The sequence below is a fragment of the Ambystoma mexicanum genome, chromosome 3p (assembly GCF_040938575.1).
Source record: "Ambystoma mexicanum isolate Mex_15411 chromosome 3p, UKY_AmexF1_1, whole genome shotgun sequence".
In the NCBI taxonomy this organism is placed as follows: domain Eukaryota; kingdom Metazoa; phylum Chordata; class Amphibia; order Caudata; family Ambystomatidae; genus Ambystoma; species Ambystoma mexicanum.
Window position 1 is genome coordinate 1123812810 of NC_090925.1, and position 27951 is coordinate 1123840760.

General features: G+C 49.8%; 1 protein-coding gene across 5 annotated transcripts in view; it reads right to left on the reverse strand.

Moving 5' to 3' along the window:
* Nucleotides 1-27951, reverse strand: part of RAD50 (RAD50 double strand break repair protein) — a 1278308-nt gene that overhangs the window by 499750 nt on the left and 750607 nt on the right. For all 5 annotated transcript variants that reach the window (XM_069652502.1, XM_069652503.1, XM_069652505.1 and 2 more), the window contains one exon: nucleotides 16613-16802. In XM_069652502.1, coding sequence (XP_069508603.1) covers nucleotides 16613-16802 — 190 coding nt within the window. The remainder of the gene's footprint in view (nucleotides 1-16612; nucleotides 16803-27951) is intronic.

Genomic DNA, 27951 nt, shown 5'->3' on the forward strand with positions numbered 1-27951 from the left:
TATACATTTCTTAGCTATCAAACATCCCAGATTAAACAGTCGACGTATCTTAATCAGTACTTTACCAACGTCACCAAATAAGTATTTCAGGGGTCAAAAATAAGGAGGTATGCCAGTGATCTTGTGTAATTCCTTAGCCACCTGTTGCCAGAACTGAGCAACCTGTGGACAGCTCCAGTACATGTGTATAGAATCAGCCATATCAATGCCACACTTTACGTCTGCTTCAGGTGAGAATCAGGCTATTTTGAATTGTATCAATCTGTATCTGGCATTTAGTGATACACCCTTAGTGAGATGGCACCATCGGAGCCATCTGTCTTCAATCGAGCTGTTAAGAGTTCAGTGCCTTTTCATCCATAGACCACAGGTCTTTTGCGTGCTTGGGCAGACACAAGCAAAGCAAAGCACCCGATAAACACACAGTGTCTAGGGCAATTTTCACTTTCAAGCCAGAACACCAGTTCCCTGTGGCAATATCTGAGTGTTTCAGTATGAAAGGACAGGCAAATAGGACCGGATTGCATGCCATGGCCAGATACAAACAGTACAAGTATTCTGCATACTTATCATCCACATATGTTTTTTAGATTGCAAGTGGAGCAATTCATGAACATTATTTTCTTTGTTTCCATAACAGCCATGATGAGTAAGGGGGACACTTCAGGAAATCAACCCTGAAGGGAATAGGGTGTTAATCCCCTGCCTTGGGAGATTTCCCTGATTTTGAAGGCTCTCAAACCGTCAAATATGAAGGAACATGTCTTCGAGAAGAGATGTAACATAAAGCTGTAGGTGTAAGTTATATCCCTAACGAGGACTCCAGGGGAGGAGGTAAGGTAAGGAGTATCAATTGGCAGCAGGGCAAATAAGCCACAAATGACTGAATTTACTTTAGTGGTTTGTCAGTTTATTATTTGCACAATGCTGTTCATATACACAGAGGATTCCCAGTCTGACGACGGGGAATACTTAACAGCATGTGAATCTATAAAAGATTCAATAGTGGAAAAGACTAATTAAAACACCTACCAGAACAATTTGAAAATAGAACAGCAGAAGAAATAAACTAATGCAATGAAACATGGCCTTTATCAGATTACAAGAAGTGCACACACAAAGGTAATCTGACAGAATACCGACCAGATAAAAATAAACTACAAGGACATGAAGATGCTGGTGAGAGCTCATTGATCATGCAGAAGCTTCCATGTACAAAATCCCCCCAAAAAACCTGCAGAGTGCAGTTGTCTGCAGATGACCTTGTCAGTGATTTGTTTAGTTTCCCACCAGATATATTTTACTGTTACACCCTGTGGCTTTTAAAATTTCGAACATGGAGAGCGCCGCTGAGGGCAGACAAGTGCAGTTTTCATGGAGAAAGTATTTTCTTTTAAGCAAATGTCACTTGAACATGTTCATACTATTTTGCCATTTTGAACTGATGTGTGTGCATGGAGCGACACGTGGGGCAGCTCCATGCACACACATCATAATGATGATGCAAATGTCGTCTTTTTGCCCAGAGCTAAAAAAAAAAAAGTTTTTGTTCTTTATATTTCACCTGTACTGTGGGATCAGTCTGCTCCATAGATCTAAAAGGCATCTTTATTTTTGTACTGCAGCACACGCTCCTTATGGGCAGTGTTGCTGGGGACCCGTAGGGTGCTCTTTTAAGATTCCCTTTTCTGTATCCTCAAGTAATTACCGTTCTTAAGGATACTTAGTATCTCTCTCAAAACTGTAGTCTGAGAGATTGGCACAAACCACCTTCAGTGGCGTGCCAAAGGGATATCTAGTATCCAGTGGTCGAAGTGATCGAAAAGAAGTAGTGGAACTATGTTGCCTGCTGGCTTGCACCCACTCCTCACAAGCCCCATCACCACGCTGCCTCCCGCACACAATACAAACCCCCAAGCACATGTGCCTGCTGTTTAAGGGAATGTTCAGTGCAGTCCACTGAAAGTGCAAGTTTCAACTTCTTCCTACACTTAAATTTGAAAACAAAACCATTCTGGAACAGTTTCTTTTTAAAATAAAAGTATAGGTACAGTAAAACTTTAAAAAAGTAGAGGAGCACCGCTCCCACTCACTTCGCCCACTGCTAGCATCCCCCTTCTCTCTGCTCCTGTGATTTTCTTTTAGTCACATAGACAATCTCCTAGTTATGGCTGGTGGCAGTGGACGTGTTACACCAACTACTGTGTAGTTTTTGTACCCCAGGATATGTCCATGGTTCTATGTTCATTAATCGCCCATTTCTTTTTTGTGAAACTTTTTCCCGCAAATGTTTTGCCGCAAAAAACATTGCATTTTTTATTTTATTTGTGGTGGGGTGGAGCAATTTCCCCTCCCCTATAATTTATTCCCTATACACCACACCACTCTACCCCTTGTATGCCCCCTACATATTTTTCAATGTTATTTTCTGCAAATCTTTTTCAGCAAAAAGTGGGGGAAAAATGGGTGATGAACGAACATCATGCCATGTCCATAGCCTTGGTAGTCCACAATAGGGGTACCCAAGTAACAACTTGAACTTGGGGCCGCCCTTATTTTTCCGCCATTAATAGCGTGGTTGTTCTTTGTTAGCCCTTCTTCTACCATTCTGGGCTGGGGAGGTCAGTGCTTGTGTTTTGCCTTTGGCTGGAACCCTTGGGTGTCCCCGCCTAGACTCCAGGGTGTATGGGAAGGCAGGAAATGGGGAGGAGTCTTCCACTGCCTTGTCCTTTGTCTTCCAGAATGCCTGAATAGGAACAGCTCCCACAGGGGGTCTGGCTGTCCTGATTGGACAGTCAAACACCCCTTTCTTTAAAATGTTGAGCGAGACTGCAGAGGAGTGTGTGCTGAACTATATAAAAGGTGAGGCTTCTGGATAAAACACAAGTTGGTCACTGGAAGCAGAAGTAACCGAAGAAGAAGACGACCAGAGAGGCCTGCAGAACCTTTGCAACACAGTGAAACGGCCACTGCTGGCCTGACCCCATTTTTGTGCGACAGAAGAACTCCGAAGAGGATGACTCCTTCCCTTTGGCTGGTGGGAACAACCAATCCCAAGACAAACTTTGAATTGAGCCATCTCCCGAGGTCCTAGGAGTTCTCAGAGCTGCAGAACCCAAATACCCTCAGAGCTGCAGCCCATTTCGAGAGCATTGTCATGGAAAGGCCAAATCCGTCCAAATCTTTGCTGAACACGTATAGACACTCCAGAGATCCGATTCAACTCGCCCAGACCCCCTCATCAGAGTGTGGGACTGCAGGAAGCTCGAAAGATTGACCGGGCAATCGTTGTACATTGTTGGTACTGCAGAACAGGTGCCAAAACCACAAAGTGAACCAAGAAGTTGCTGAAAGTCGTGCCCCAGGTCCTCCCTTGCGACTGCTGCTGAGAGATCCCATCCATTGTCCTGCCTTCAGTCATCAGACAAAGGAATCCAGAGGTCGGGTCCAGAGCTGCAACATCACAGAGCATACAGCATGAACATTTTCTTCTAACCTAAGGTAGTATGGGGAAAAAGGTATTGCTTACCTGCTTCCTGGAGTCGCTCCAGAGCATTGGAGTGAACGTAGAGGTGCACAGGGTAACCCTCTCTTACTCAGACTCAAGCTGCTGCTGGTGTGCCTTCATTGAGTCCTTTAAATGCTCTCCCATGTTAGTTGTTAACTTGCTGCTTCTATAACACTAGGGACTGGAAGAAATCCACAGGAACTCTTCCTACGTATTCTACTGCTTATCAAGACTTTGAACCTTCCCCGAACTGCATTTAGCTAGGGTTGCGTTTTGGGACTTAAAATACTTACTGGACGAAGAAACCCTATATAGAACCTTGAACCAAGCTAATGTAACACTAACTAACCATTTTCCTCCGTTTAAGTAACTTTACTATATGTGTTTGCAGAGTAAATGCATTAATGTATGAACTGTTCAAACCCGCAGGTTTGTGTAGTAAACGATAATACGATAACTTTGTCTTTTCCTATTCGAACGTTGCTACAAATGTAAACGCGAACAAACACAAAAGTGAAAGTGTACTTTGAAGTGTATTATCAAGTATTCCAATGGGTTATTGTGTAAACCGTTTAAAGTATTTAAAGTGTTTCTCCTGTATATATAATAAAAATATAATTTCATATAAATTATAAAAGTTTCTTTGGTGTGCATGTCTAACTAGGTTCAGTGTACTTACTTACAGCTCACATCTTCCTCTTAAGATAAGCCTGACTGCTCGGCCACTCTACCAAGGTCCTGAGTTAGAACAGACTGATACTTTTTTTAAAATTGTGTTGTATGGTTAAGTAAACCTCATAACATCCACAAACCTCCCGGAACATCCAAGATGGCCACCACGGTGCCTCAGTGCACACCAGGCTACCAGGCTAATACAACAAACCCCCTAGCCCCACATAAGGCCAACACACATGGCCTCTACCAGGAGTCTCCCCCGCCTGTCTCTGCGACACAGGTCCCCCTTCCTCACAGGGAGACCCGCAACCCCATCTGCTCTGGAAGAATCACTGGGCCTGGAGGCCTTCCCGAAACATCCAAGATGGCAGCCACTGTGCCTTGGTGCACACCAGGCTCCCAAGCTACCCTGGGCCTGCAGCAGCAAGATTGGCTGGTGAACCAGCATGAAGGAACCAACAGCCTGCGTGGGCAGGCGAAGCCGGCGCCCACAGAAGGCCAACACACACAGCCTCTACCAGCAGTCTCCGCTGGTCTCTTTGTGACACAGGTCCCCCTTTCTCACAGGGAGACATGCAACCCCATCTGCCCTGGAAGTATCACTGGGCCTGGAGGCCTTCCCGAAACCTCCAAGATGGCCTCCACAGTGCCTCAGTGCACACCGGGCTCCCAGGCTGCCCTGGGCCTGCAGCACCATGATTGGCTGCTGCACCAGCATGAAGCTACCAACCCACTGCACCTGCAGGCAAAGCCGGCTCCTCACAAGGCCTGTACCAGCAGTCTCCGTTTATCTCTGCCGAGTCGAGCGCAAAGCTACACCTGCTGCGCATAAGGTACTGAACTCTGGCTTAATGCTTGGACTCGAGGCAGAGGTCCTAATAGAACGTAATACTAAAGCATCATGTTTGATTCTGGATACAATTTACTATGTAATACCCTATGTCTGCCTATTTTGACATACATTGATCCTCTTGCTCCCCCAAGCAGACCCCTCAAATCCGCTTTAGCCATTGAGGAACAATCAATGAATACTTTGCTTCACTCAGAACTGCTTCAGACATGCACCGTACCATATCTGGACTTGAATTTTAAATGTAGGCAGTGTACAGACTGCAAATCCATATAAAAATGTATGCGTACTGCCAACTGTGCTAATGTCTCCCTTTATGCTCGCATCTACTGCCACTCAGTGTTCCCACTGCCACCCCCCCTAGCAGCTTCCTAAAATATGCGAGAGGTCCAGCTTAAGAATCACGCTATGTACAGGCAAAAAGCAAACAACTATGGAGCCGCTCGCACACCACACAGTTGAGCCTTGTAAGTGCATTGCCCACAAAAGCATGATTATCCCCAGCCTAGCAATCCACAACGCTACCGACAGCCTTATTGTGTTTGCAGATACAAGCGCTGACTTGCCATCCCCTCGACCACTCCTCCGACCTACACACCGAGCAGCCGTGAGATTTGCAATGCAGCCCCACAGCGCACAAGTCCCGTTCCAGAAACGACAGCCCTCACCATCCTCCTTGTGCGCGCATGTGCAAAAGAGGAAGTGGCCTCTAACAGCCGATAGAACGTTATTCATTCCAGCATTAGCCAGCCGCATAGGAACGCAAACGCAAAGAATGACTAACAGAGCGCTCGCCTCTACCAGGTTTGGCCTCCTCCCTCTGCATGCTCCCCCTCACCCCCAACAGATCCACCCGCATGCAGCATGCTCTGAGTGACACGCTCTCCCGACCTCTCAAGCAGTCCTATTACTCCTCCATGCTAGAATACAGCCTGCATAAATCACAGGAGCAACCCCTCACACGTGCTATGCGCTGCTTGTTAACCCCTATTGGCAACAAACTAGCACACAGAAACGCGAGACTGCACTCCCGTATGGGGAGCTATCCACCGCAAACTACTCCCCAAACCTTACAGACAAGGAACAAGACACTCAGGTTGCGCACCAACCCCAACATCATTGAGCCGCAAGTTGATTGCCCACTCAATCCAAATAACATTAGCGCAAAGGTGAATACCACCACACCACCACCTATCAATGGTACCCAGGATAAATCTGTAATGCTGTACACACCCCCAGGCATGCCAGGCACTTCACTCAACTCCACCCCAACACCCGGGCTGAGCCCCTGGGCGACCTCATCTACCTAACACCTCTGCCATATGGGCTTCCAAAAGGCCCTCCGTAACACCTCACGCAGAAGGCCACATCACGTTATGCCTAACCATAATCTTCCTCCCTACACAGGTGTGGGTTTGTTGGGAATGCTGTAGGTATAAACCAATGCTTTATAGGTATAAACCAACCTCCTGCACTGCCCTCTTGCCAATCTACTCCCAAATAGAGCCCCCCCAGACGCAAGCCCTTTCAACCCAACTATAGTCACTCGGCCCTTCCTGGCCTGTGTCCTTATCAACGCTCTCTCTCTGCCTGCCCATTCATTAGACATCTTCGACTTGGTTACTAAACATAACCTTGACACTCTAGCCATCTCAGAGACTTGGCTTCATGAGGCCTGCGGCCCAGCTCTATCCTTAGCCCAGCCTACGGGGTACACCATCTTCCAGAATGACAGACGCTCCTCTACAGGAGGTGGTGTTGCACTAATAGCTAAATATTCATTCCCGTTCAGAGGGTGTAATACCTCCATCAAGGGCAACACTGACCTTCTTTCACTCAAACTCTCACCCTCACCCACATGCACCATCACCCTAGACCTCATCTATCGCCCACCCAGCCACCATCTCAACTTTGAGTCCAACATACTTCATATTCTTCAGGACAACATAAAACCCTCCTCCAAAATCATTCTGTAGGAGACTTTAGCCTGGGCCTTCATGACCCCCAATAACCCTCAAGCAACATCGCTCAATGACGCCCTTGATACCCTAGGCTTCTGTCAACGCATTACCAACCCCACCCACAGAAAAGGATGTACTCTAGACTGGATTGACAACCACAACACCATAGCCCCCCTAGCTTCTCACAAAACAAAAACAGTGAGACACACCAACTCTTTGATTTACACGCAGCCTCCCCGATCTGTGCAACCAGAAACGACAAGCCCAGTTAACATGGCTGAAAGATCCCACCGAAACTGTGAAAAATGAATTTACCATTATATCCAGACTCTATAAATCCACCATGATCTCAGCTAAGTCTAACTCATTCAACGTTAGAATAAGCAATGCTAAATCTGATGCCAAAGACATTTTCAACATTTTCAGAGAACTTGAATCTCCTGCCCCACCCCCTTCGACCATCACTAAAGACGAAATGTGGTGCTCCGATAGCCAAGTAGCACTTTTATGCAACATTGACACCCTAAACATGAAAATCCTTGTGCAACAGGCTAAATTCAACAATTACCCCTTAACCTTAGACATCAGCTGCATTCCGCCCCCCTCCTTCCTCCAGTCAATTGTTCTTCAGAGACATCTCAGAAAGCAAAGGCTTACAACTTATCAAAAGCTTGAAACCGTCAAAATGCAACGGCGATATATGCCCTGCATCTCTCATCAAAGATTGCGCTCACTTGCCAGTCCCTCTCATCACTGCCTTCATAAACGCATCCTTTGCTAAAAGCACTGTTCCTGTTAGCCTCAAAGAAGCATGGTCCTCCATCTCCTGAAAGAAATCTCTAGACCCAGCCATTTGTTCCAACTACAGGCCAATCACCACGGTCACCCCTTTCTACAAAAAATCCTGAACCGTGCAGCCTACCTGCAAGTTCAGAAATTCTTGGAAGACAACAAAATCCTGAATCTGCCCTTCTCAACCTAAAAAAAATCAGCTTGATACGATCAGGGATCTCCACGTTCCCGATTTAGGCTTTTCTTCTTTATTATCTTGTTATTTGTTTGCTTATTGTCCTGCAGGGGTAAGATTCTGGTGAATTGATATCCCATTTCTCTAAACATGTGCTCAAAGGCAAGAATCAATTCCACGATTATAGGTGAAACTAAGTGTATATTTGCCCAATTAGATTCTTGTGCAGTATGTGGGATCTCAAGAAATATCTTTGTTTATTACCCTCAACTCCTGTAATTAATGGATAGGTTGCAACATATGTTTCCTATTTAGAAATGACTGCACGAGTTATCATACAGGTCACATATGGAACAAGTTACTTACCTCCAGCATGGGTCTGGCATGGATTCACATGCTCATGAATATTCCCCGTCGTCAGGCTGGGAATCCTCGGCATAGAAAAAATCAGTATCAGTTTCGTTTCTGATCTGTCTTTCTTAGCAGTAACCAATCACTTGTCTCTGGGTCATACTGCCCCCAGCCAATGACTGCCCTCTCCCTAAGCCCCGCCTCTGGAAGCCATCCTCAGATTTGGTAGCACATAAAGTGGCAGTATGACCAAGTGAAGAGCCGCAGAGGGGTAGGCGCGAGGGTTCGCATGTGAATCCATGCCACACCCATGCTGGAGAACAACAGTTACAGGTAAGTAACTTGTTCCTTCTCCAGCATGGGGTCTGGCATGGATTCACATGCTCATGAATAAAAGAATACATAGCAGTACACACATCCACAACCACGGGAGGTAGCAACAGGCTCAACATTAAGCAATACAAAAAACTCAACATTAAGCATCTCTTACCTCCTCACTAAGCTCACCTTAAGCGAGCAGGTTGCGCAGCACTGCTTGGCCGACCCTGGACTCCTCCCTGGAGTCCCGATCGACGCAGTAGAATCTCGTGAAGGTGTGTGTCAACCTCCACGTCGCAGCCCTGCAGATGTCGAGCAGGGGCACACTAGATAGGAACGCCGTGGTAGCAGCGATCGCTCTGGTCGAGTGGGCTCTCGGACGGCCGGGCAGCGGTCGGTTTGCCAACCGGTGACAGTGCATGATGCAGCCAGAGAGCCATCTGGAAATGGAAGCCTTCGAGAGAGCCTTCCCTTGATTCACAGGTCCAAAGTTTACAAACAGCTGTGATGTCTTCCGAAAACTCTTTGTGCGGTCCATGTAGAACTTCAACGCTCTAGCTACGTCCAGCGAGTGCAGAGTCCTCTCAGCCGGCGACGAAGGCGACGGTGTCATAAAATCACCAAAGTATCAACTGAAAAGGATACAGTAACCAAAAAAGGATACACTTTGGTAGGGCTTTCCCGGATCCTATCTTCACACAACTTGATTGAAGGCAGGTCAAATTAGACCTTCCAAATGATACAACTCTCAAACTGAATAAAACAGGCAGAGAGATGGATCACTGGAAAGGGCGTGGGAATTGTACAGGAAGTAGCCTAAAATAGATAAGTATCATAAGACACTGTCCCAAATTAAATACTAAGAAACACAGAATTGGGATTAATCCAAACACTGACCTTAAGGCTAAACTGAAGAATTCCAGGACAATATCTTGAAGAGTTCCAAGAGTTGAACAAACGACAAAGGAAGGGGAAGATTAGTAAGGGAGACTTATCCCGAACGGCACGAGGCTCTCGCTAGATACCGGGTTGGTGCACCACAGGGTAGCATCCAATGTACTGTGCACATTCCCTTTCCAATAGTTCATGAAATACTTCCTTTCCCACAAAGAACAAAATAAGAATCTCACCTGTTGATTGTCACAGGTACCAAAAGTTCGAAGAAGTTCAGAAAAACACGTACAGGATTGCACGCGACAGCATACACGCAGCCAAGCCAGCCGCGCCTGTAGACAGCGTTTCCGCGTGAAGATTTGGCACGCGAACAGGATTCACACAACTCAGGACAGCCGCGCTTGCAGACAGCGTCCGCGTGTAGATTTGGCACGCAAACAGGATTCACGCAGCTCAGGACAGCCGCGCTTGCAGACAGCGTCCGCGTGTAGATTTGGCACGCGAACAGGATTCACGCAGCTCAGGACAGCCGCGCTTGCAGACAGCGTCCGCGTGTAGATTTGGCACGCGAACAGGATTTATGCAGCTCAGGACAGCCGCGCTTGCAGACAGCGTCCGCGTGTAGATTTGGCACGCGAACAGGATTCACGCAGCTCAGGACAGCCGTGCTTGCAGACAGCGTCCGCGTGTAGATTTGGCACGCAAACAAGATACACGCAACCCAGGAATTAGCGTGTGGAAGAAAACAAGCTCAAATTAGGCCAAAGAAGTTTGCTGACAGGAATGCAAGAACGCAGGTCCGAGGTTCAGCTACAAACGCCAAAATTGACTTAATCAGAAGCAGCGAATGGAGTTTCCACGCTGCTTATGTACGCACTGCCGTGATACACGTGACGGCCCTAAATCACGTGAAAACTAACGACGTGAAAAATGCAGACGCCGTTTTCCGGGCAATGTATCTAACAACCTCCATTTTGATTAAAAAGGTCTACTGGTTCTGTGGGCGTAACTCATCTTGTATGGAGAAGTTGTTCCTGGTCCAGGGGTATGTCCGGCAGGCATGACAGACGGGAAGAAAACTGGCAACACCAGGGGTTCGTTGAGGTAGAAGTCCGACGGCACCTTGGGCATGAAGGAGAAGTGCGTCCCCAGCACCACCCTTGTGTCGTGAAAAGTCAAGTATGGTGGCTTGCAAGATAGGGCCTGGATCTCTCGTCGTGCAGAGGTGATGGCCACGAGAAAAGCTGTCTTCCATGACAGAAACTTCAACGGTGCCGAATGCATAGGCTCAAATGGGGCCCCCCATGAGCCTGGACAGCACCACGTTCAGCTCCCACGCTGGGGCAAGGGCCTTCACCGGCGAGAATGATCGGAACAATCCTTTCATAAATTCCTTCACCAGCCGATGAGACCACAAGGACGCCCGTCCCGTAGTTCTGGTGTATCGTGAGATGGCGGCCAGATGTATCTTGATGGAAGCGTGAGCTAGTCCAGCCTTGGCCAATGACAGTAGGTACAGCAATACTTGAGGGGCCGTAATCCGCAGAGGGTTAATCTTCTGTGCGCGGCACCAGACAGAGAACCTCTTCCATTTATGTCTGTAGCACTTGAGAGTTGAGGACGCCCTGGCCTTTGCAAGAACCTCGCTGCAGTCGGCTGGGATGTCGTACCCTCCAAACTCTAGTGCTGCAGGAGCCAGGCCTGCAAGTTCAGCGACTCTGGGTTGTGATGAAGAATGGCGCCTCCTTCTCTGGAGAGAAGATCCGCGTCCGTCGGCAGCTTGACTGGTGTGGACGCTGACAAGTCCAGAAGGTCCGGGAACCAGATCTGTCTCGGCCACGCCGGCGCAACGAGGATCATCCTGCACCGGGACCTCTTGAGCTGGTTGATGAGCCGGAGCAGCAACGGAACGCATAAAGAAATAGGCCGTCCCAGGGGAACGAGAAAGCATCGCCCATGCTCCTCGGCTGGGGGAACCTGCTGGGGAAACCTCCGGCACTTGGAGTTCATCGCCGTCGCGAAGAGATCGATCTGGGGTTCGCCCCATCGTCGGAAGAGTCGATCCACTTGATCCTGGCGTAGTTCCCACTCGTGGCACGAGCGCAGCTCTCTGCTGAGTGAGTCGGCGATGGTGTTTTTTATTCCTGCAAGATGAAAAGGCACCAGAACCATCCCTTGGGCGACGGCCCAATGCTACAGATCCTGGGTTTCCTTGGATAGGGCAGGGGATCTGGCTCCGCCCTGCTTCCGGATGTAGAACATCGTGGTGGTGTTGTCGGTGAAGATCCTCACCACCTTGCCCTTGAGGGACAGAAGAAAAGACCTGAGGGCCTAGAACACTGCGCGGAGCTCCAAGATGTTGATGTGGAGTGACTTCTCCTCCGGGAGCCAAAGGCCTCTCGCGTGAAGATCTCCGGAGTGCGCTCCCCAACCTTCCAGGGAGGCATCCGTCGTCACCGTCATCTGGTGAGCTGGGGTCTGAAAGGCAAGCTCCCTTGTCCTTGCCCGGATGAGCCAGTCTTCCAGGTAGGGGTAGACGTGGATCCCCTGCAGGCGCAGCCGCGCCGCCACCGGTGTGAGGCACTTGGTGAACACCCTGGGCGCCGACTTCAATCCGAACGGGAGGGCCTTGAACTGGTAGTGCCGCCCTTGTACCACGAACCTGAGGAACTTTCGGTGTCTTTTTAGAATGGGGGTGTGGAAGTACGCATCCTCCAAGTCCAACAACGACAGGAAATCACCCTCCTCCAGCTGTCCCAGCACGTGCTGGAGGGTGACCATCCGGAACTTCTGTGCCTTGATGTACTTGTTCAGTCGTCGCAGGTCCAGGATGGAACGCCATCCTTCTGTCTTCTTCTTTACGAGGAAGTACCTTGAGTAAACTCCGGAGCCCCGAAGCCTCTTCGGGACAAGCTCGATGGCATCTTTCTTGAGCATCGCCCTTACAACAGTAGTTAAGGGACGTGATTTTCCTTCCTGCCCACGGGTGGAACTCGAGGGCACTTCTTCCGGAACTCGAGGGCATGCCGTTGGGCCAGGGCATCCAGCACCCAACGGCCGGTGGAGATGGACTCCCACACGCTGGCGAACCTCGTCAGCCGGCCTCCCACCGGGGTGCTTCGGCGGGGGCCCGACCCCCCCGGTCGGTTCAATCTTGTTTGGAGGCCGCCTTACCTCCTTGACCTCCCTGTCAACGACGGGCACCACCTGACTTGCCGCGTCCTCTGTAGGCCTCCTGAGACGAAGATCTTGCCGCTTGACGATACGTCGAGGAGCCACTGCTGGATCCCTTGGAGGCACCTTGTCTGCCTCCGGAGCTCCGAAAGGACGGCCGTCGTTGTTGGAGCACTCCCAGTGCCCGGGCAGTCTCCGTGTCTGTCTTGATAGCCTGAAGGCACTCATCAACCCCCTTCCCAAACAGGTTGTTCCTGTCGAAGGGCATGTCCAAAACTTTGGTTTGTACGTCCTGGTGGAAATCCGTCTCCTTGAGCCATCCTCGTCGTCTCAGGCAAACGCTGTTGCCCAACTGACGGAAACCGGTGTCGGCGATGTCCGTTGCCACCGTGATGGCGTGGTCCGAAGCAATCTCACCTTCCTGTAAGATTTCAGGGTCCTCAGCCCTCTTCGCGTCCGGAAGGAAGTCCAACTAGAGGGGCGATTTTGAACCACAACTCCCTGTCGTAGTGGGCTACGATAGCCAGGGCGTTGGCCGCCTTGATAGTCGTCGCTGCGGATGAGATGACCCGTCGTCCCATCGTGTCCAGCTTCCCGCCCTCGCCGTCCGGCAGGGAAGTTGATGTCGAGGCCGATGCCCCCCCAGCTTTCTTCTTTGCCGCCACTGAGACGACCGAATCCGGGGAAGGTTGCGCCCGAAGGCACAAGGGGGCAGCGTCGGGGACCCGGTACTTCTTCTCGTACCGGTCCCTCTTTGCAGGCGCCGTGGTTGGGTTCTTGAGGAGGGCTAGCCCCTCATCCCAGATGTCATCAAGAAGTCGTACGGCGAGGACCGTCTTCCTTTTAGCCTCGCGCCGTTGGTAAAGGAACCCTTCCTTCTTCTCTTCGGGGCAGAGCTTGGATGCCCTGGAAATCATGGCATGGAAGGATCCAATCTCGTCGGGCGGGGATGCCCGAGCAGGGGGCGACTGGGGACACGTCCCGTCGTCGCCTCCGTCGTCATCTGTACCTGTCGTAGCCGTGTCTGTGCCTGTATCATCCCCGTGGGTAGTAGACCGGGGGGAAGGCAGAGCAGGGCGCAGAGGTGGCGGAGGATGCGTCCTCCTCTTCTTATGCGGTGGACTTTCCGAAGGTCCCGGCTCCGGTTCCCCGGTCGGGTCTGGCTCAGGTACCTCTGTCAGGGGGAGGGTCAACCTTGTCCTTATCTCCGAGCAGAAGGACTGAATCGCTGACAAAATGGCCGCCGAAGTGTCCTGCGGCAGCGGAAACGATGGACGCGAGGGCTCTTGAGGAACCTCGTCGGCGACACCGTCGCTCTTGTCGTCGCCCTCGTCGGGATCCCTCCTGATGGGCTGGGCCTGCTCCACGACTTCGATGAGCTCTTCTTCAGAGGTCGTGTCCATATCCACGATGGCCACCTGCCCCTCCCCCTCCTTTTCCAACGGGGACTTCGTGGTGGTCTTCTCGATGGGCCTGAAAGACGACTCCCTCCGCGGTGGCAGGGAGACTCTGGATCCTGAGGTCGCCTCCACTGGCGTAGCCTCCATAGGCTGAGCCAGGCCCGCTGCGACATCCTCAATCAAGGTCTTAGCAGGGTGGATTAAGGCTATCGTCATCTTCTGTACACCTGTGGCCTTCACCTTGGGGGGGAGGGTCCGAGCCTCGCTCCCCCTCTGCCTGAATCTTTGAGATCGACCAGGGCCTCTGCAGAAGCTTCGCCGGGTTCTCAGACTTCCTCTTAGCCGAGCCAGAGCATTGGCTCGTGGTTGATGGCGGCGGGGAGGATGCGCCCTGCCTGGCAGCCAAGGAGCCCGACCGTTCGGCGCTCCTGGTGCCCGCAGACTCGTGGTGCTTGGCCTTTTGTTGGGCCCCTGTCGCCGGGGTGCCCTCACAGGACTTAGAAGACCGCTCGGACTTCTTTTTCTTCTTCTCGCCCGACGGGCTCTTCCCTTCCAGCCAGTTGGCGAGACAGAAGTGGCGATCCTTCATGGTCCCCTCCGACATGTTCCCACAAAACACACAGTCCTTCTCCACGTGCGTCTTGTCCTCATGGAGACAGTAGAGGCATAATGAATGCTTGTCCTGCTTGAACACATTCTGAAGCTGGCATCCAGGGCAGGTCCTGAACAGCTTCCCGGGCGCCGAGCTTCCTTTCTCCTGGGCCATGTCTGGGGTAGGCCTCGGAACTTCTGGAATCCTCCAAAAGTTTAACTCGATGAAATCTTCACCCTTAAGGGGCGTAGAAAACTCCGAAACAGGTCCCCGTTGATCGGATGTAGAAACGGTGGAGCTTGAAGCTCTATTTAACCGAAAAATGAGAAAAATCTCCTGAAAAAGCGTGAAAACACAGCAAAAGCTCGAGAGCTACAGCACGAGGAATCACAACACTTGAATGTGCGGTAAAAATCTGAGAATGGCTGCCAGAGGCGGGGCTTAGGGAGAGGGCAGTCATTGGCTGGAGGCAGTATGACCCAGAGACCAGTGATTGGTTACTGCTAAGAAAGACAGATCAGAAACGAAACTGATACTGATTTTTTCTATACCGAGGATTCCCGGCCTGGCGACGGGGAATATTCATGAGCATGTGAATCAATGCCAGACCCCATGCTGGAGAACATGATGATATATTCTATTCAGCTCCACATTCAACACAGTGTCTCTTATTGAAGACCTATGATACAGAGGAGAACTCTGGACAACCAGATCGATCTGGAAGACACAAAGAGCCCCTCTGTTTCTGGGGAATTTAGAATGATTCACTCCACAGAACCCAGAAAATGCTCTGAAAAAAAGAAACATCCTAAGATCAGGAATAAAAACAAGGAGGGCCCAATAAAATCGAGATCTTCAGCCTTTGCTTCATCTGACAGAATTAAATGTGTTGAGTTGTCTATGTCATTTAGACTGTCTGAAGAGAAGCAACCTGCTAAAAGAAAGAAGTCCAAACAAAAATGAGCCCCTAAAGTACTAAAACTAAACCATTGAAGTGTGGTTATTTAAAGACAACTCTTATAGAGAATAAGAAACAAGACAGCTGATCAAACAGAGAGCACTGAGATATAACAAAATTATTCTGAGATGTAGGACAACATGGAGGGGTGGGAGAATCTGGAAAGTGACACCACCCATGCGCAGACTGATACTTCGAGGTGGGGATCTACAAACCACTGGGATAGTTTACTAAAGTCTTTCTACAAGTAGAACTTTAGGAAAACTCCCCTAAAAGACAAAACACTCCCATTAATTTCTGAAAATGAATGATCCTGTAGGTCGCTGTTCTGCCTTACCCTGGCATGATGCAGTTTGTTGTGGTGCAAATATCTTGGAAATCGTGCATCCTAGCACCTTGAAACATGTTTTTTGAGTTCCCATAGAGAAATTTAGTTTTGTTCCTTGTGTCGGGACCGGTTGAGAAACAACATTTTTTTCTTTCCCTTCACGGTGAACATGGTTTACGTCTTCATCTGCTGGCACCATCCATCTTGCAAAAATCCTCTGAAAAAGTAATGTCACCCGGTGCGGCAAACATTTGGAAACTTCTGGAATGCTACCTTTGCCTCTCAGGCCCATTCGCCTCTCATACATTTTGTGTTTCCGTCCCAGTGAACATGGTTTATGTCTTCGGCGGCAAGCCACAAACACATTTAAATGTTTGCTGAAATCCGGGGAAAGTGGTGGGGTGTTTAAATGTCAAGTAGCCAGTAAGGACCGGAGGGCCCTAACGGGTATCTGTGCAAAATTTGGTGCAGATTGGTGAAACGGTGTGGAATTTTATAAGGGACAATGCTAATATTGAGAGCAAATGTAATACATTCCTTTGTACTGCATTCTCTAAATTTTATACAATTAAAAAACATGCTTCACAAAAACCAAAAATGCCTGGAATGCTTACTGAAGTTCCAAGAAAAACTCACCAAGTACCGCTCCATCAGCGCCACATCCTGTAAACATGCTTTGGCACTTTCCTCCTCAGACATAACAGTGGCTAACAGAGTCTCTTGTTCTTCAACTTCGTTCTTCAAACGCTGAATCTCACGATTTATGTTTTGTAGCTTATTTCTGAGCTCTGGTATATCCTTTTCCCGTAGTTCCACCAAGGTTTCCCTAAACAGAAAATAGCCACAAGTTAAAATAGAGACTACAAAACTTCAAGAAAGAAACATTTCAATATTTACCTCTCGTTGGGAAAACAAATCCAGTGCACCCTAAAAACAGGACGTAAATGAAACCATTGTAGTAAAATAGCTACCTCGCAGTAAAAAATGTCAAGATGCACAGGACAGGAGTTCATCTAAAAATGATAAAAGGCGGTATAACTTCCACCAGGCTGGTTACAGCTTAGGTGTAAAATGGCTTCTAACGTAAAACAAATGGGGGACAGTGTTTTGGGGATACAACTGCTCCCACTAAACTGGCATGTGCAACCCTTATGGATTTCTTTGCTGCTTCTGCAATTTAACCTGCCCTCCTGTGAGTACATAAGCCTTTAGCTTTTCCTATTTGTACTAGATTGTCTTTGCTCATTAACAATCCTTTGTATTAACATGCACAGCCTAAAGTGCGAAAAGAAAAATGTTCTCCACAAAGTTTGTGCTATGCGATTTCCTTTAATGTCAGCAATGGAGTTAAAAGGCATATTTAGTCACTTTGCGATCACCACATTTAGTCACTTTGCAATCACCCCAATTATTTGGTAACATTATGCCACAAGTGCTGTGAGAACTTCCTTTTGAGAATTAGGCTATAAGTTTAATTTATTCTCAATACTTGTAGATGTCGCTCTGGGAGTTTTGGGGGTTTCTTTCTGCTGCAATGTCTTTTAGCCCATCTTGAGCAGATACAAAAGATATTTACAGTGATATCAGGACACATTCCTGGATATACTATAGCAACTAAGGGAAACTTGAGAAACGAGTACAAGTAACAGATACAATCCTTTGATTCATATATGTCACCTCCTACCTCCTGTAAGGAACAAGTTACTTACCTGTAACTGTTGTTCTCCAGCATGGGTCTGGCATGGATTCACATGCTCATGAATATTCCCCGTCGTCAGGCCGGGAATCCTCGGTATAGAAAAAATCAGTATCAGTTTCGTTTCTGATCTGTCTTTCTCAGTAGTAACCAATCACTGGTCTCTGGGTCATACTGCCCCCAGCCAATGACTGCCCTCTCCCTAAGCCCCTCCCCTGGCAGCCATCCTCAGATTTGGTAGCACGTGAAGTGGCAGTATGACCAAGTGAAGAGCCGCAGAGGGGTAGGCGGGAGGGTTCGCATGTGAATCCATGCCAGACCCATGCTGGAGAACAACAGTTACAGGTAAGTAACTTGTTCCTTCTCCAGCATGGGGTCTGGCATGGATTCACATGCTCATAAATATAAGAATACATAGCAGTATACACATGCACAACCACAGGAGGTTGCACAAGGCTCAATATCAAGCAATACAACAACTCAACATTAAGCAACTCTTACCTCCTCACCAGGCTCACCTTAGGCGAACAGGTTGCGCAGCACTGCCTGGCCGACTCTGGACTCCTCCCTGGAATCCCGGTCGACGCAGTAGAATCTCGTGAAGGTGTGCGTCGACCTCCACGTAGCAGCCCTGCAGATGTCGAGCAGGGGCACACCAGACAGGAACGCCGTAGTAGCAGCGATCGCTCTGGTCGAATGGGCTCTCGGACGGCCGGGCAGCGGTCGGTTTGCCAACCGGTGACAGTGCATGATGCAGCCGGAGAGCCATCTGGAAATGGAAGTCTTCGAGAGAGCCTTCCCTTGATTCACAGGTCCAAAGTTCACAAACAGCTGTGATGTCTTCCGGAAACTCTTTGTGCGGTCCACGTAGAACTTCAGTGCTCTAGCCACATCTAGCGAGTGCAGAGTCCTCTCAGCCGGCGACGAAGGCGACGGGAAGAAAACTGGCAACACCAAGGGCTCGTTGAGGTGGAAGTCCGACGGCACCTTGGGCATGAACGAGGGGTGCGTCCTCAGCACCACCCTCGTGTCGTGAAAAGTCAAGTATGGAGGCTTGCAAGACAGGGCCTGGATCTCTCCCACTCGTCGTGCAGAGGTGATGGCCACGAGGAATGCTGTCTTCCACGACAGAAACTTCAACGGCACTGAATGCATAGGCTCGAATGGGGCCCCCATGAGGCTAGTTAGTACCACGTGGAGCTCCCACGCCGGGGCAGGGGCCTTCACCAGCGGGAATGATCGGAACAGTCCTTTCATAAATTCCTTCACCAGACGATGAGACCACAAGGACGCCCGTCCTGTAGTTCTGGTGTAACGTGAGACGGCAGCCAGATGTACCTTGATGGAGGCGTGAGATGGGCCAGCCTTGGCCAAAGACAGTAGGTACGGCAATACTTGAGGGGCCGTAATCCGCAGAGGGTTAATCTTCTGTGCTCGGCACCAGACAGAGAACCTCTTCCATTTGTGTCCGTAGCACTTGAGAGTTGAGGATGCCCTGGCCTTTGCAAGAACCTCTCTGCAGTCGGCCGGGATGTCGTATCCTCCAAACTCTAGTGCTGCAGGAGCCAGACCTGCAAGTTCAGCGACTCTGGTTCGTGATGAAGAATGGCGCCTCCTTCTCTGGAGAGAAGATCCGCATCCGTCGGTAGCTTGACTGGTGTGGACGCTGACAAGTCCAGAAGGTCCGGGAACCAGATCTGCCTCAGCCACGCCGGTGCGACGAGGATCATCCTGCACCGGGACCTCTTGAGCTGGTTGACAGCCGGAGTAGCAACGGCGGGAATGCATAAAGGAACAGGCCGTCCCAGGGGAACGAGAAAGCATCGCCCATGCTCCTCGGTTGGGGAAACCTGCTGGCGAACCTCCGGCACTTGGAGTTTGCCGCCGTCTTAAAGAGATCGATCTGGGGTTCGCCCCATCGTCGGAAGAGTCGGTCCACTTGATCCTGGCGCAGTTCCCACTCGTAGCACGAGCGCAGCTCCCTGCTGAGTGAGTCGGCGATGGTGTTTTTTATCCCTGCCAGATGAAAGGGTACCAGAAACATCCCTTGTGCGATGGCCCAATGCCACAGATCCTGGGCTTCCTTGGACAGGGCAGGGGATCTGGTTCCGCCCTGCTTCCGAATGTAAAACATTGTGGTGGTGTTGTCGGTGAAGATCCTCACCACCTTGCCCTTGAGGGACGGAAGGAAGGACCTGAGGGCCCAGAACACTGCGCAGAGCTCCAAGATGTTGATGTGGAGAGTCTTCTCCTCCGAGCACCAAAGGCCTCTCGCGTGGAGGCCCCCGGTGTGCGCTCCCCAACCTTCCAGGGAGGCATCCGTCGTCACCGTCACCTAATGGGCCGGGGCTAGGAAGCCTGTTCCCGCTGTCAGATAAGCGCGGACACCCCACCATCGTATCGCCTGACGGAACATTTCGTCGAGCGAGATCCTGTCCTCGAAGCTGCCCGTCGTCTGGATCCAGTGAGCGTCGAGGAATTCTTGCAACGGCCGCATCCAAAGTCTGCAATGGGGCACCAGATAAATGCAGGAGGACATCATTCCGAGGAGGGACTTGATAGACCTCACTTTGGCCAAGTCCATGGCCAGTAGACGTTGCACCTTTCCTAGGATGGTCCTTATCCTTTCCTCAGACGGTGAGGCCCGCCGCGCCACTGTGTCGAGCTGTGCTCCCAGAAACAGGGCGACTTGCGACGGGACCAGGTGGGATTTTGGAAAGTTGGAGAACCCCAGGTCCGTGAGCAGCTGGACGGACTTCGCAGTGTGTTCCGTGGCGAGCACCCTTGTCCTTGCCCGTATGAGCCAGTCGTCCAGGTAGGGGTAGACGTGGATCCCCCTGCAGGCGCAGCCGCGCCGCCACCGGTGCTAGGATTTTAATCCGACCGGGAGGGCCTTGAACTGGTAGTGCCGCCCTTTGACCACGAACCTGAGGAACTTTCGGTGCCTCTTTAGAATAGGGATGTGGAAGTAAGCATCCTCCAAATCCAACGACAACAGGAAATCGCCCTCCTCCAGCTGTCCCAGCACATGCTGGAGGGTGACCATCCGGAACTTCTGTGCCTTGATTTATTTGTTTAGTCGTCGCAGGTCCAGGATGGGACGCCATCCTCCTGTCTTCTTCCTCACGAGGAAGTATCTTGAGTAAACTCCGGAGCCCCGAAGCCTCTTCGGGATGAGCTTGATGGCACCTTTCCTGAGCATCGCCCGTACTTCCAACAGCAGTTGACGGACGTGATTTTCCTTCCTGGCCACGGGAGGAATGCGGGGGCACCTCTTCTGGAACTCGAGGGTGTGCCCCAGGCCAGGGCGTCCAGCACCCAACGGTCGGTGGAGATGGACTCCCACACGCCGACGAACTTCGTCAGCCGGCCTCCAACCGGGGTGCTTCGGCAGGGGCCCGACCCGACGGACGGTTCAATCCTGCTTGGAGGCCGCTTTGCCTCCTTGACCACCTTGGCGACGACGGCGGGATCCACCCGACTTGCTGCGTCCCCTGTAGGCCTCCTGCGATGAAGACCTTGCCGCTTTACGGTAAGTAGAGGAGCTGCTGCCGGCTCCCTTGGAGGCACCCTGTCTGCCTCCGGAGCTCCGAAAGGACGGCCGTCGCTGTTGGAGCACCCCCAGTGCACGGGCCGTCTCCGTGTCCGTCTTGATCGCCTGAAGGGATTCATCAACTGCCTTGCCAAAAAGGTTGTTCCCATCGAAGGGCATGTCCAAAACCTTGGTCTGAACGTCCTGGCGGAAATCCATCGCCCTGAGCCATCCTCGTCGTCTCAGGCACACGCCGTTGCCCAACTGACGGAAACCGTTGTCGGCGATGTCCGTAGCCACCGTAATGGCGTGGTCCGAGGCAATCTCGCCTTCCTGCAAGATTTCCAGGGCCTCAGCCCTCTTGGCATCCGGAAGGAAGTCCAACAGAGGGGCGATCTTAAACCACAACTCCCTGTCGTAGCGGGCTATGATGGCCAGGGCATTGGCCGCCTTGATGGTCGTCGCTGCAGATGAGATGACCCGTCGTCCCATCACATCCAGTTTCCTACCCTCGCCGTCCGGAGGGGAGGTTGAAGTCGAGGCCGTTGCCCCCCCGCTTTCTTCTTGGCCGCCGCCGAGACGACCAAGTCCGGGGTAGGTTGCGCTCTAAGGCACAAGGGGGCAGCGTTGGGGACCCGGTACTTCTTCTCGTACCGGTCCCTCTTCGCAGGAGCCGTGGCAGGGTTCTTGAGGAGGGTGAGCCCCTCATCCCAGATGTCATCAAGAAGCGGTACGGCGAGGACCGTCTTCCTTTTAGCCTTGCGCCGCTGGTAAAGGAACCCCTCCTTCTTTTCCTCGGGGCAGAGCTGGAAGAGCTGAGATGCCCTGGAGATCCTTGCATGGAAGGATCCAATCTCGTCAGGCGGGGACGCCCGGGCAGGGGGCAACGGGGGACACGTCCCGTCGTCGCCTCCGTCGTCATCCGTACCCGTCGTAGTCGTGTCCATGCCTGTATCATCCCCGTGGGTAGTGGACTGGGGGGAAGGCAGAGAAGGCCGCAGAGGCGGGAGAGGAGGCCTAGGATGCGTCCTCCTCCTCGTAGGCGGTGGGCTCCCCGAAGGTCCTGGCTCCGGATCCTCCGTCGGGTCTGGCTCAGGCTCCTCTGTCGGGGGAAGGGGCAACCTAGTCCTTATCTCCGAGCATAAGGACTGGATGGCTGACAAAATGGCCGCCGAGGTGTCCTGCGGCGCCGGAAACGAAGGGCGTGAGGGCTCTTGAGGAGCCTCATCTGCATCACTGTCGCCCTCGTCGTCGCCCTCATCGGGATCCCTCCCGATGGGCTGTGTCTCCTCCACGACGTGGATGACCTCTTCAGAGGTCGTGTCCATATCTACGACGGCCACCATCCCCTACCCCCCTTTTTCCAACGAGGACTTTGTGGGGGTCTTCTCGATGGGCCTGAAAGACGACTCCCTCCACAGTGGCAGGGAGACTCTCGTACCTGAGGGCGCCTCCACTGGTGTAGCCTCCACAGGCTGAGCCAGGGCCGCGGCGACATCCTCAATCGAGGTCCTAGCAGGGTGAATCACGGCCAACGTCACCTTCTGTACGCCCGGGGCCTTCACCTTCGGGGAGGGTCCAAGCCTCGCTCCCCCCTCTGCCGGAGTCTTCGAGATCGACCGGGGCCTCTCCAGAAGCTTCGCCGGGTTCTCGGACTTCCTCTTACCCGAGCCAGAGCGTTGGCTCGTGGTCGATGGCGCCGGGGAGGGTGCGCCCTGTCTGGCAGCCAAGGAGCCCGACCGTTCTGCGCTCCCGGTGCCCGCGGACTCGCCGTGCTTAGCCTTTTGTTGGGCCCCCGTCGCCGGAGCACCCTCACAGGACTTAGAAGACCGCTCGGACTTCTTCTTCTTGCCTGGCGGGCTCTTACCTTCCAGCCAGTTGGCGAGACAGAGGTGGCGATCCTTCATGGTCCGCTCCGACATGTTTCCACAAAACGCGCAGTCCTTTTCCTTGTGCGTCTTGTCCTCATGGAGACGGTAGAGGCATAACGAATGCTGGTCCTCCTTGAAAATGTTCTGAAGCTGGCATCCAGGGCAGGTCCTGAATAGCTTCCCGGGCGTCGAGCTCCCTTTCTCCTGGGCCATGTCCGCGGTAGGCCTCGGAACTTCTGGAATCCTCCAAAAGCGTAACTCGACAAAATCTTCACCCTTGAGGGGTGTAGAAAACTCCGAAACGGATCCCCGTTGATCAGAAGTAGAAACGGTGGAGCTTGAGGCTCTTTTAACCGAAAAAATTAGAAAATCTCCTGAAAAAGCGCGAAAACGCAGCAAAAGCTCGAGAGCTAAGCACGAGGACTCCCAACACTTGAACGTGCGCTAAAAATCTGAGGATGGCTGCCAGGGGAGGGGCTTAGGGAGAGGGCAGTCATTGGCTGGGGGCAGTATGACCCAGAAACCAGTGATTGGTTACTACTGAGAAAGACAGATCAGAAACGAAACTGATACTGATTTTTTCTATACCGAGGATTCCCGGCCTGACGACGGGGAATATTCATGAGCATGTGAATCCATGCCAGACCCCATGCTGGAGAATAGCACATACTGGCTAAACAATCATTCAATGGGAGCACCTCCAAAAATTCCCAGTAGGTATATTCAATAATAAAATATCCATCTGCCCGATTATGGCTGTTTCATTAGTACTCCATAAATTGATGTGGGCTCATATTGCAAATCACAAATGACGTCTTAATGAGGCTGACTGTTCACCACTCCATGTGGCAAGTTGGAACTCCCCAAGAACACCAAAATGCTACTATATTAACAAGATTCCATGTACAATTAATGTTTTTGACACATTTACTCAAAATATCATACTTGATCTGCAATGCATCACTTATCCTACAGTGCTCACCAGCCTATTTTCATTGTTATACAGACAAATCCTAAAAACAAAAAAATATGAATGTAGCACTATATTTTCAATTATTATTATTAGGGCATTTACTGAGCGGAGCCCTGGTCTCTGCTAGGGTGGGGAGTATAGACTATTAAACAAAACCTTCTCATCAATGTTCATTGATATCATTCTAGGGCAATAGCATGTGACATACGCCAAGGCCTGACATTTTTAATTCCTCTTCGGCAAGTCTTGAACTAATTTTAGAGGGAACCTACGCAGATCAGTAACATAACCTACAACAAAATAATGTAAAAGAATATTGGGTATCCAACAACACCAATTGGTAGGTTTCCAATCAATTAATGAATATAGGTTAGGAATATATTAAAGTATACATAACTTAATTAGAGACTTCAACTGGATAGTTACGTTTTAACTTTATGCTATGAATTGTCTGGCATATAGTCTACATGTGCACACAAATAAGATTGGTTGGTCCTATTTTCTAAAATGCTAGAAAGAAAATTGGCAATTGCAAACTTTAAATGTCAATTGTGGTCCACCAATATGAGGCTTTTAACTTCTCACTTCTTTTCATTGATGTGCAAGTTCCAAAAAACAATTTATTTTTATATTCTTTTTTGTTGTTATTTAGTTTATTTCAAACTTTTACCATCATCAATTTATCAATACACAATATTACAATCTGAAAAATATTACGATTATTAATATGTAAAGTTAAAATCCATTAATCTCTAAAACCATGCATTATCACAACCTTCCATGTTAATTCATCTCAGCTTATTTATTTTTAATGTTTTATAAACACCATCTAAATATTGGGTTAAAGCAAATATCATTTTGAAGTCTTCTCCCCCACTCATATACTGCCAGCATTCATCAGCACTTAGGTTTTCCCATATAAAGCCACCTAAATAGGTTGTTCTTAAATCTGTCAGCGCTGGGCAGATAGGGTTAGGTGCTGCAAGGTCTCGTTTTTACATAATCAGCACCCTTCATCTATAAAGCCCCCTTGATTACGAGATATTAGGACTTCTTTAGTATACATTAAGTTCATTCAAAATCTCAAAGATAATGCTAGATGATACGGACTGGGGAATTCTGCTAGGCACCTTGGGAGCACATTCGTGAATTTGGTTGCGTTATTTAAATGTGCAAATAGTTTAAACTCAATTTTTCTGGTCTCTGTTTCCATCCAATCTTTGCACCACAGCTTCTTTTTTATACAGTCCGTGTTCGTTTTTAACAGCTGTTCTGTTGTGCCCAAACCTCTTAGTATTTCACTACACTACTCCACCCATGCTGTCTATACTACATCGTAGGAGACTCACTTCTTATGCTTTAAAACTAAGAAGTGAGAAGGGCTGTCCTCCTTGATACATTTTCGGAACATTGAAAGACTTCCAGGTTACCATGGCCTTAATCGAGAGTAGACCTAGTTCATATCTAATAATTAAGATCAGGGTACAATTTGGCAAACATAAAACACTCCTCCAAAAGATAGCTTCCAGCAGTCCCCAGATTTTCCTTGATAAAAACAGTGCTGACTCCAACTCATATGAAATGGCTGGAACCGCTTTCTGCTTAAAAAGTTATTTTCGTCCTCATACCTAGCCGAACAAATGACGGGGAAGGAGTAGTCATTGTCATTTCTCAATGACTATCAGTTGCTGGTATGTCCTGCATTTGGCTAGGTATTATTAGTTTTCCGTGCATGCATTCTTTGCCTCGTTTGTTAATCCGGATAGGATTTTTTCCAAAAACATGCCAAGGCCTCTCACAGTTCTCTTGTTAAGGTCTTCGTATAGAGCTTTCCACCATTGATCAAAGTCTTGTCCACATCTTGGGGCTAAAATATTCTGAAGGTATTTTTCCCTCTCCTCATTCAGTTCTCTCCAGAATTCCTCTTTTTTGTTGCATAGTCTGCATATGTCAGACTTTTCCAGGCTGTATTTCTTTAAATTCTTCCTTGTTTGTAGCACATTTAGCCTGAAACGAAGAATCAAGTCCCTGTGATTAGCATTAGCACTCTTCCTTAGGTATGTAGGGAGCGAGTTAGGAAAATTCCCCAATGTTCTTGATAAGGTATGGGACTTAGAGGCTGACCGGCTTGCTTATGTTTGGGACCAATCTACTGATAGGAGTAATGTTTTAACTCTCCTGGGATGATCACGTAACGTTTCAACCTGGGTGCATAGGTTTTTCAATATTGTGATGCACTACTCTCTCCATAGCTTGAGTGGCCAGTATTCTGGAGCGTTGCTTTCGAATTTCAAGATTGTATATTGAACAGGGCACTCCATTAATTCTACCTTTCTATACTTTGACAGTGCTTTCCAAGGTACTTGTACGTGGATTGAGTGTAGGCCCAGTTTGTGCCGAATCACACCTATAGGCACTGAAGTCGCAAGATTTAGTATTCTTCTCCAGTATCTTGCTTCTAGTTTGTCCCAGGCTGACCATGGCATTCCTAAACACGTGTCACCTGCATAGGTTATCACAGGGATCACTTTACGTTTATAGAAATCTACAAGTGGTAGTAGTGAAAATGTCCCCTAGCTCCTCTTCACCAATAGAGCATCTATCATCAACTGGTCCATTTTAAGTTCCAAGTTTGCAATTTACGGTTTTTCTCCATTGTCACTACTTAGCATGGCACCTAGATATTTAGTGCTTTTTGTCACGTTAATCATGGTTTGTTGCAGAGTCCACTTGAATTTTCTTTGAAATTTCTTTTGCCCTTTTTCAAGTATGAGTATTTCCGTTTTATCAGCGTTGATCTGCTGTTTATTTTCATCCACGTATTGTTGTAAGGCAACGAGCTTGTGTTGTAATCCCATCGCAGTCATATCGAGGAGGATTAGATCGTCTGCATACAATAGATGCCCCAAAACATTTCCGGTCATGCATGGAGGACATGCTCTCGCTGGTTCAATCCACTCTCTGATGTCAGCTATATAAAAGTTATACAGAATAGCCGCTAATGTTTCAAGCCTCTCTTTGTGGGGAGGGGATTACTGAGAGAACCTTTCTGATCTAGGCTAATCTGTAAACTTGTATTAGTATGCAGCGCTTTGATAGCTTCAAGTAAGTCTTGAGGGCAACCTTTTTTCTTCATTTTGTACCACTGATCTGTACCCCTCCGCGGAAGTTTTTCAAGGGTGGCAACCTTCTCCACATTGCCACTCTAAATTCTCGCTCTGCCATCAAGCACTCCTCTGATATCTGTCGCCTTCTTGAGGAACTGGACCTCGACGTCCTCGGTCTCACTGAGACCTGGTTCACTGCCAGCTCTGCCACCAGCTTCGACACACTCCTACCTGACGGCTACAAGATCCTCTCCGTGCCCAGGCCCAACCGTTCAGGGGGTGGTGTTGCCCTTATCTTCCCTGAGTGGATTCCTGCCACTGCCACTCCTACGCAGACCTACTCCTCTTTTGAATGTCTTGTCTGCCGACTCTCTCTCTCTCCTAGCCATTCCCTTACCGTGGCTACTATCTATCGGCCACCTGGTCAAATTTCCTCCTTCCTCTCTGAGTGGGCTGACCTCTCCTCCTCACTCCTGTCCTCAACCACCCAACTCCTCTTTCTCGGTGACTTCAACATCCACCTCGATGCCTCCTGTCCCCCCACTGGTCTCTTTCGTGAACTCTGCAACTCTCTCTCACTCTCTATTCTCCCGTCTGGGCCTACTCACTCTGCAGGGCACACTCTTGATGCTCTGATCTCTTCTGACCTTCCCCTCTCCCTCCCTCTCGCCACTCCTCTCTCCTGGAGCGATCACTTTCTCCTATCCTCCCACCTCTCCCTCCCTACCCCACAGGCAAAGCCACCCTCTTCACTGCCACCCACCTTCTCGGTCATCCGACCCATGAAGCGCGTGTC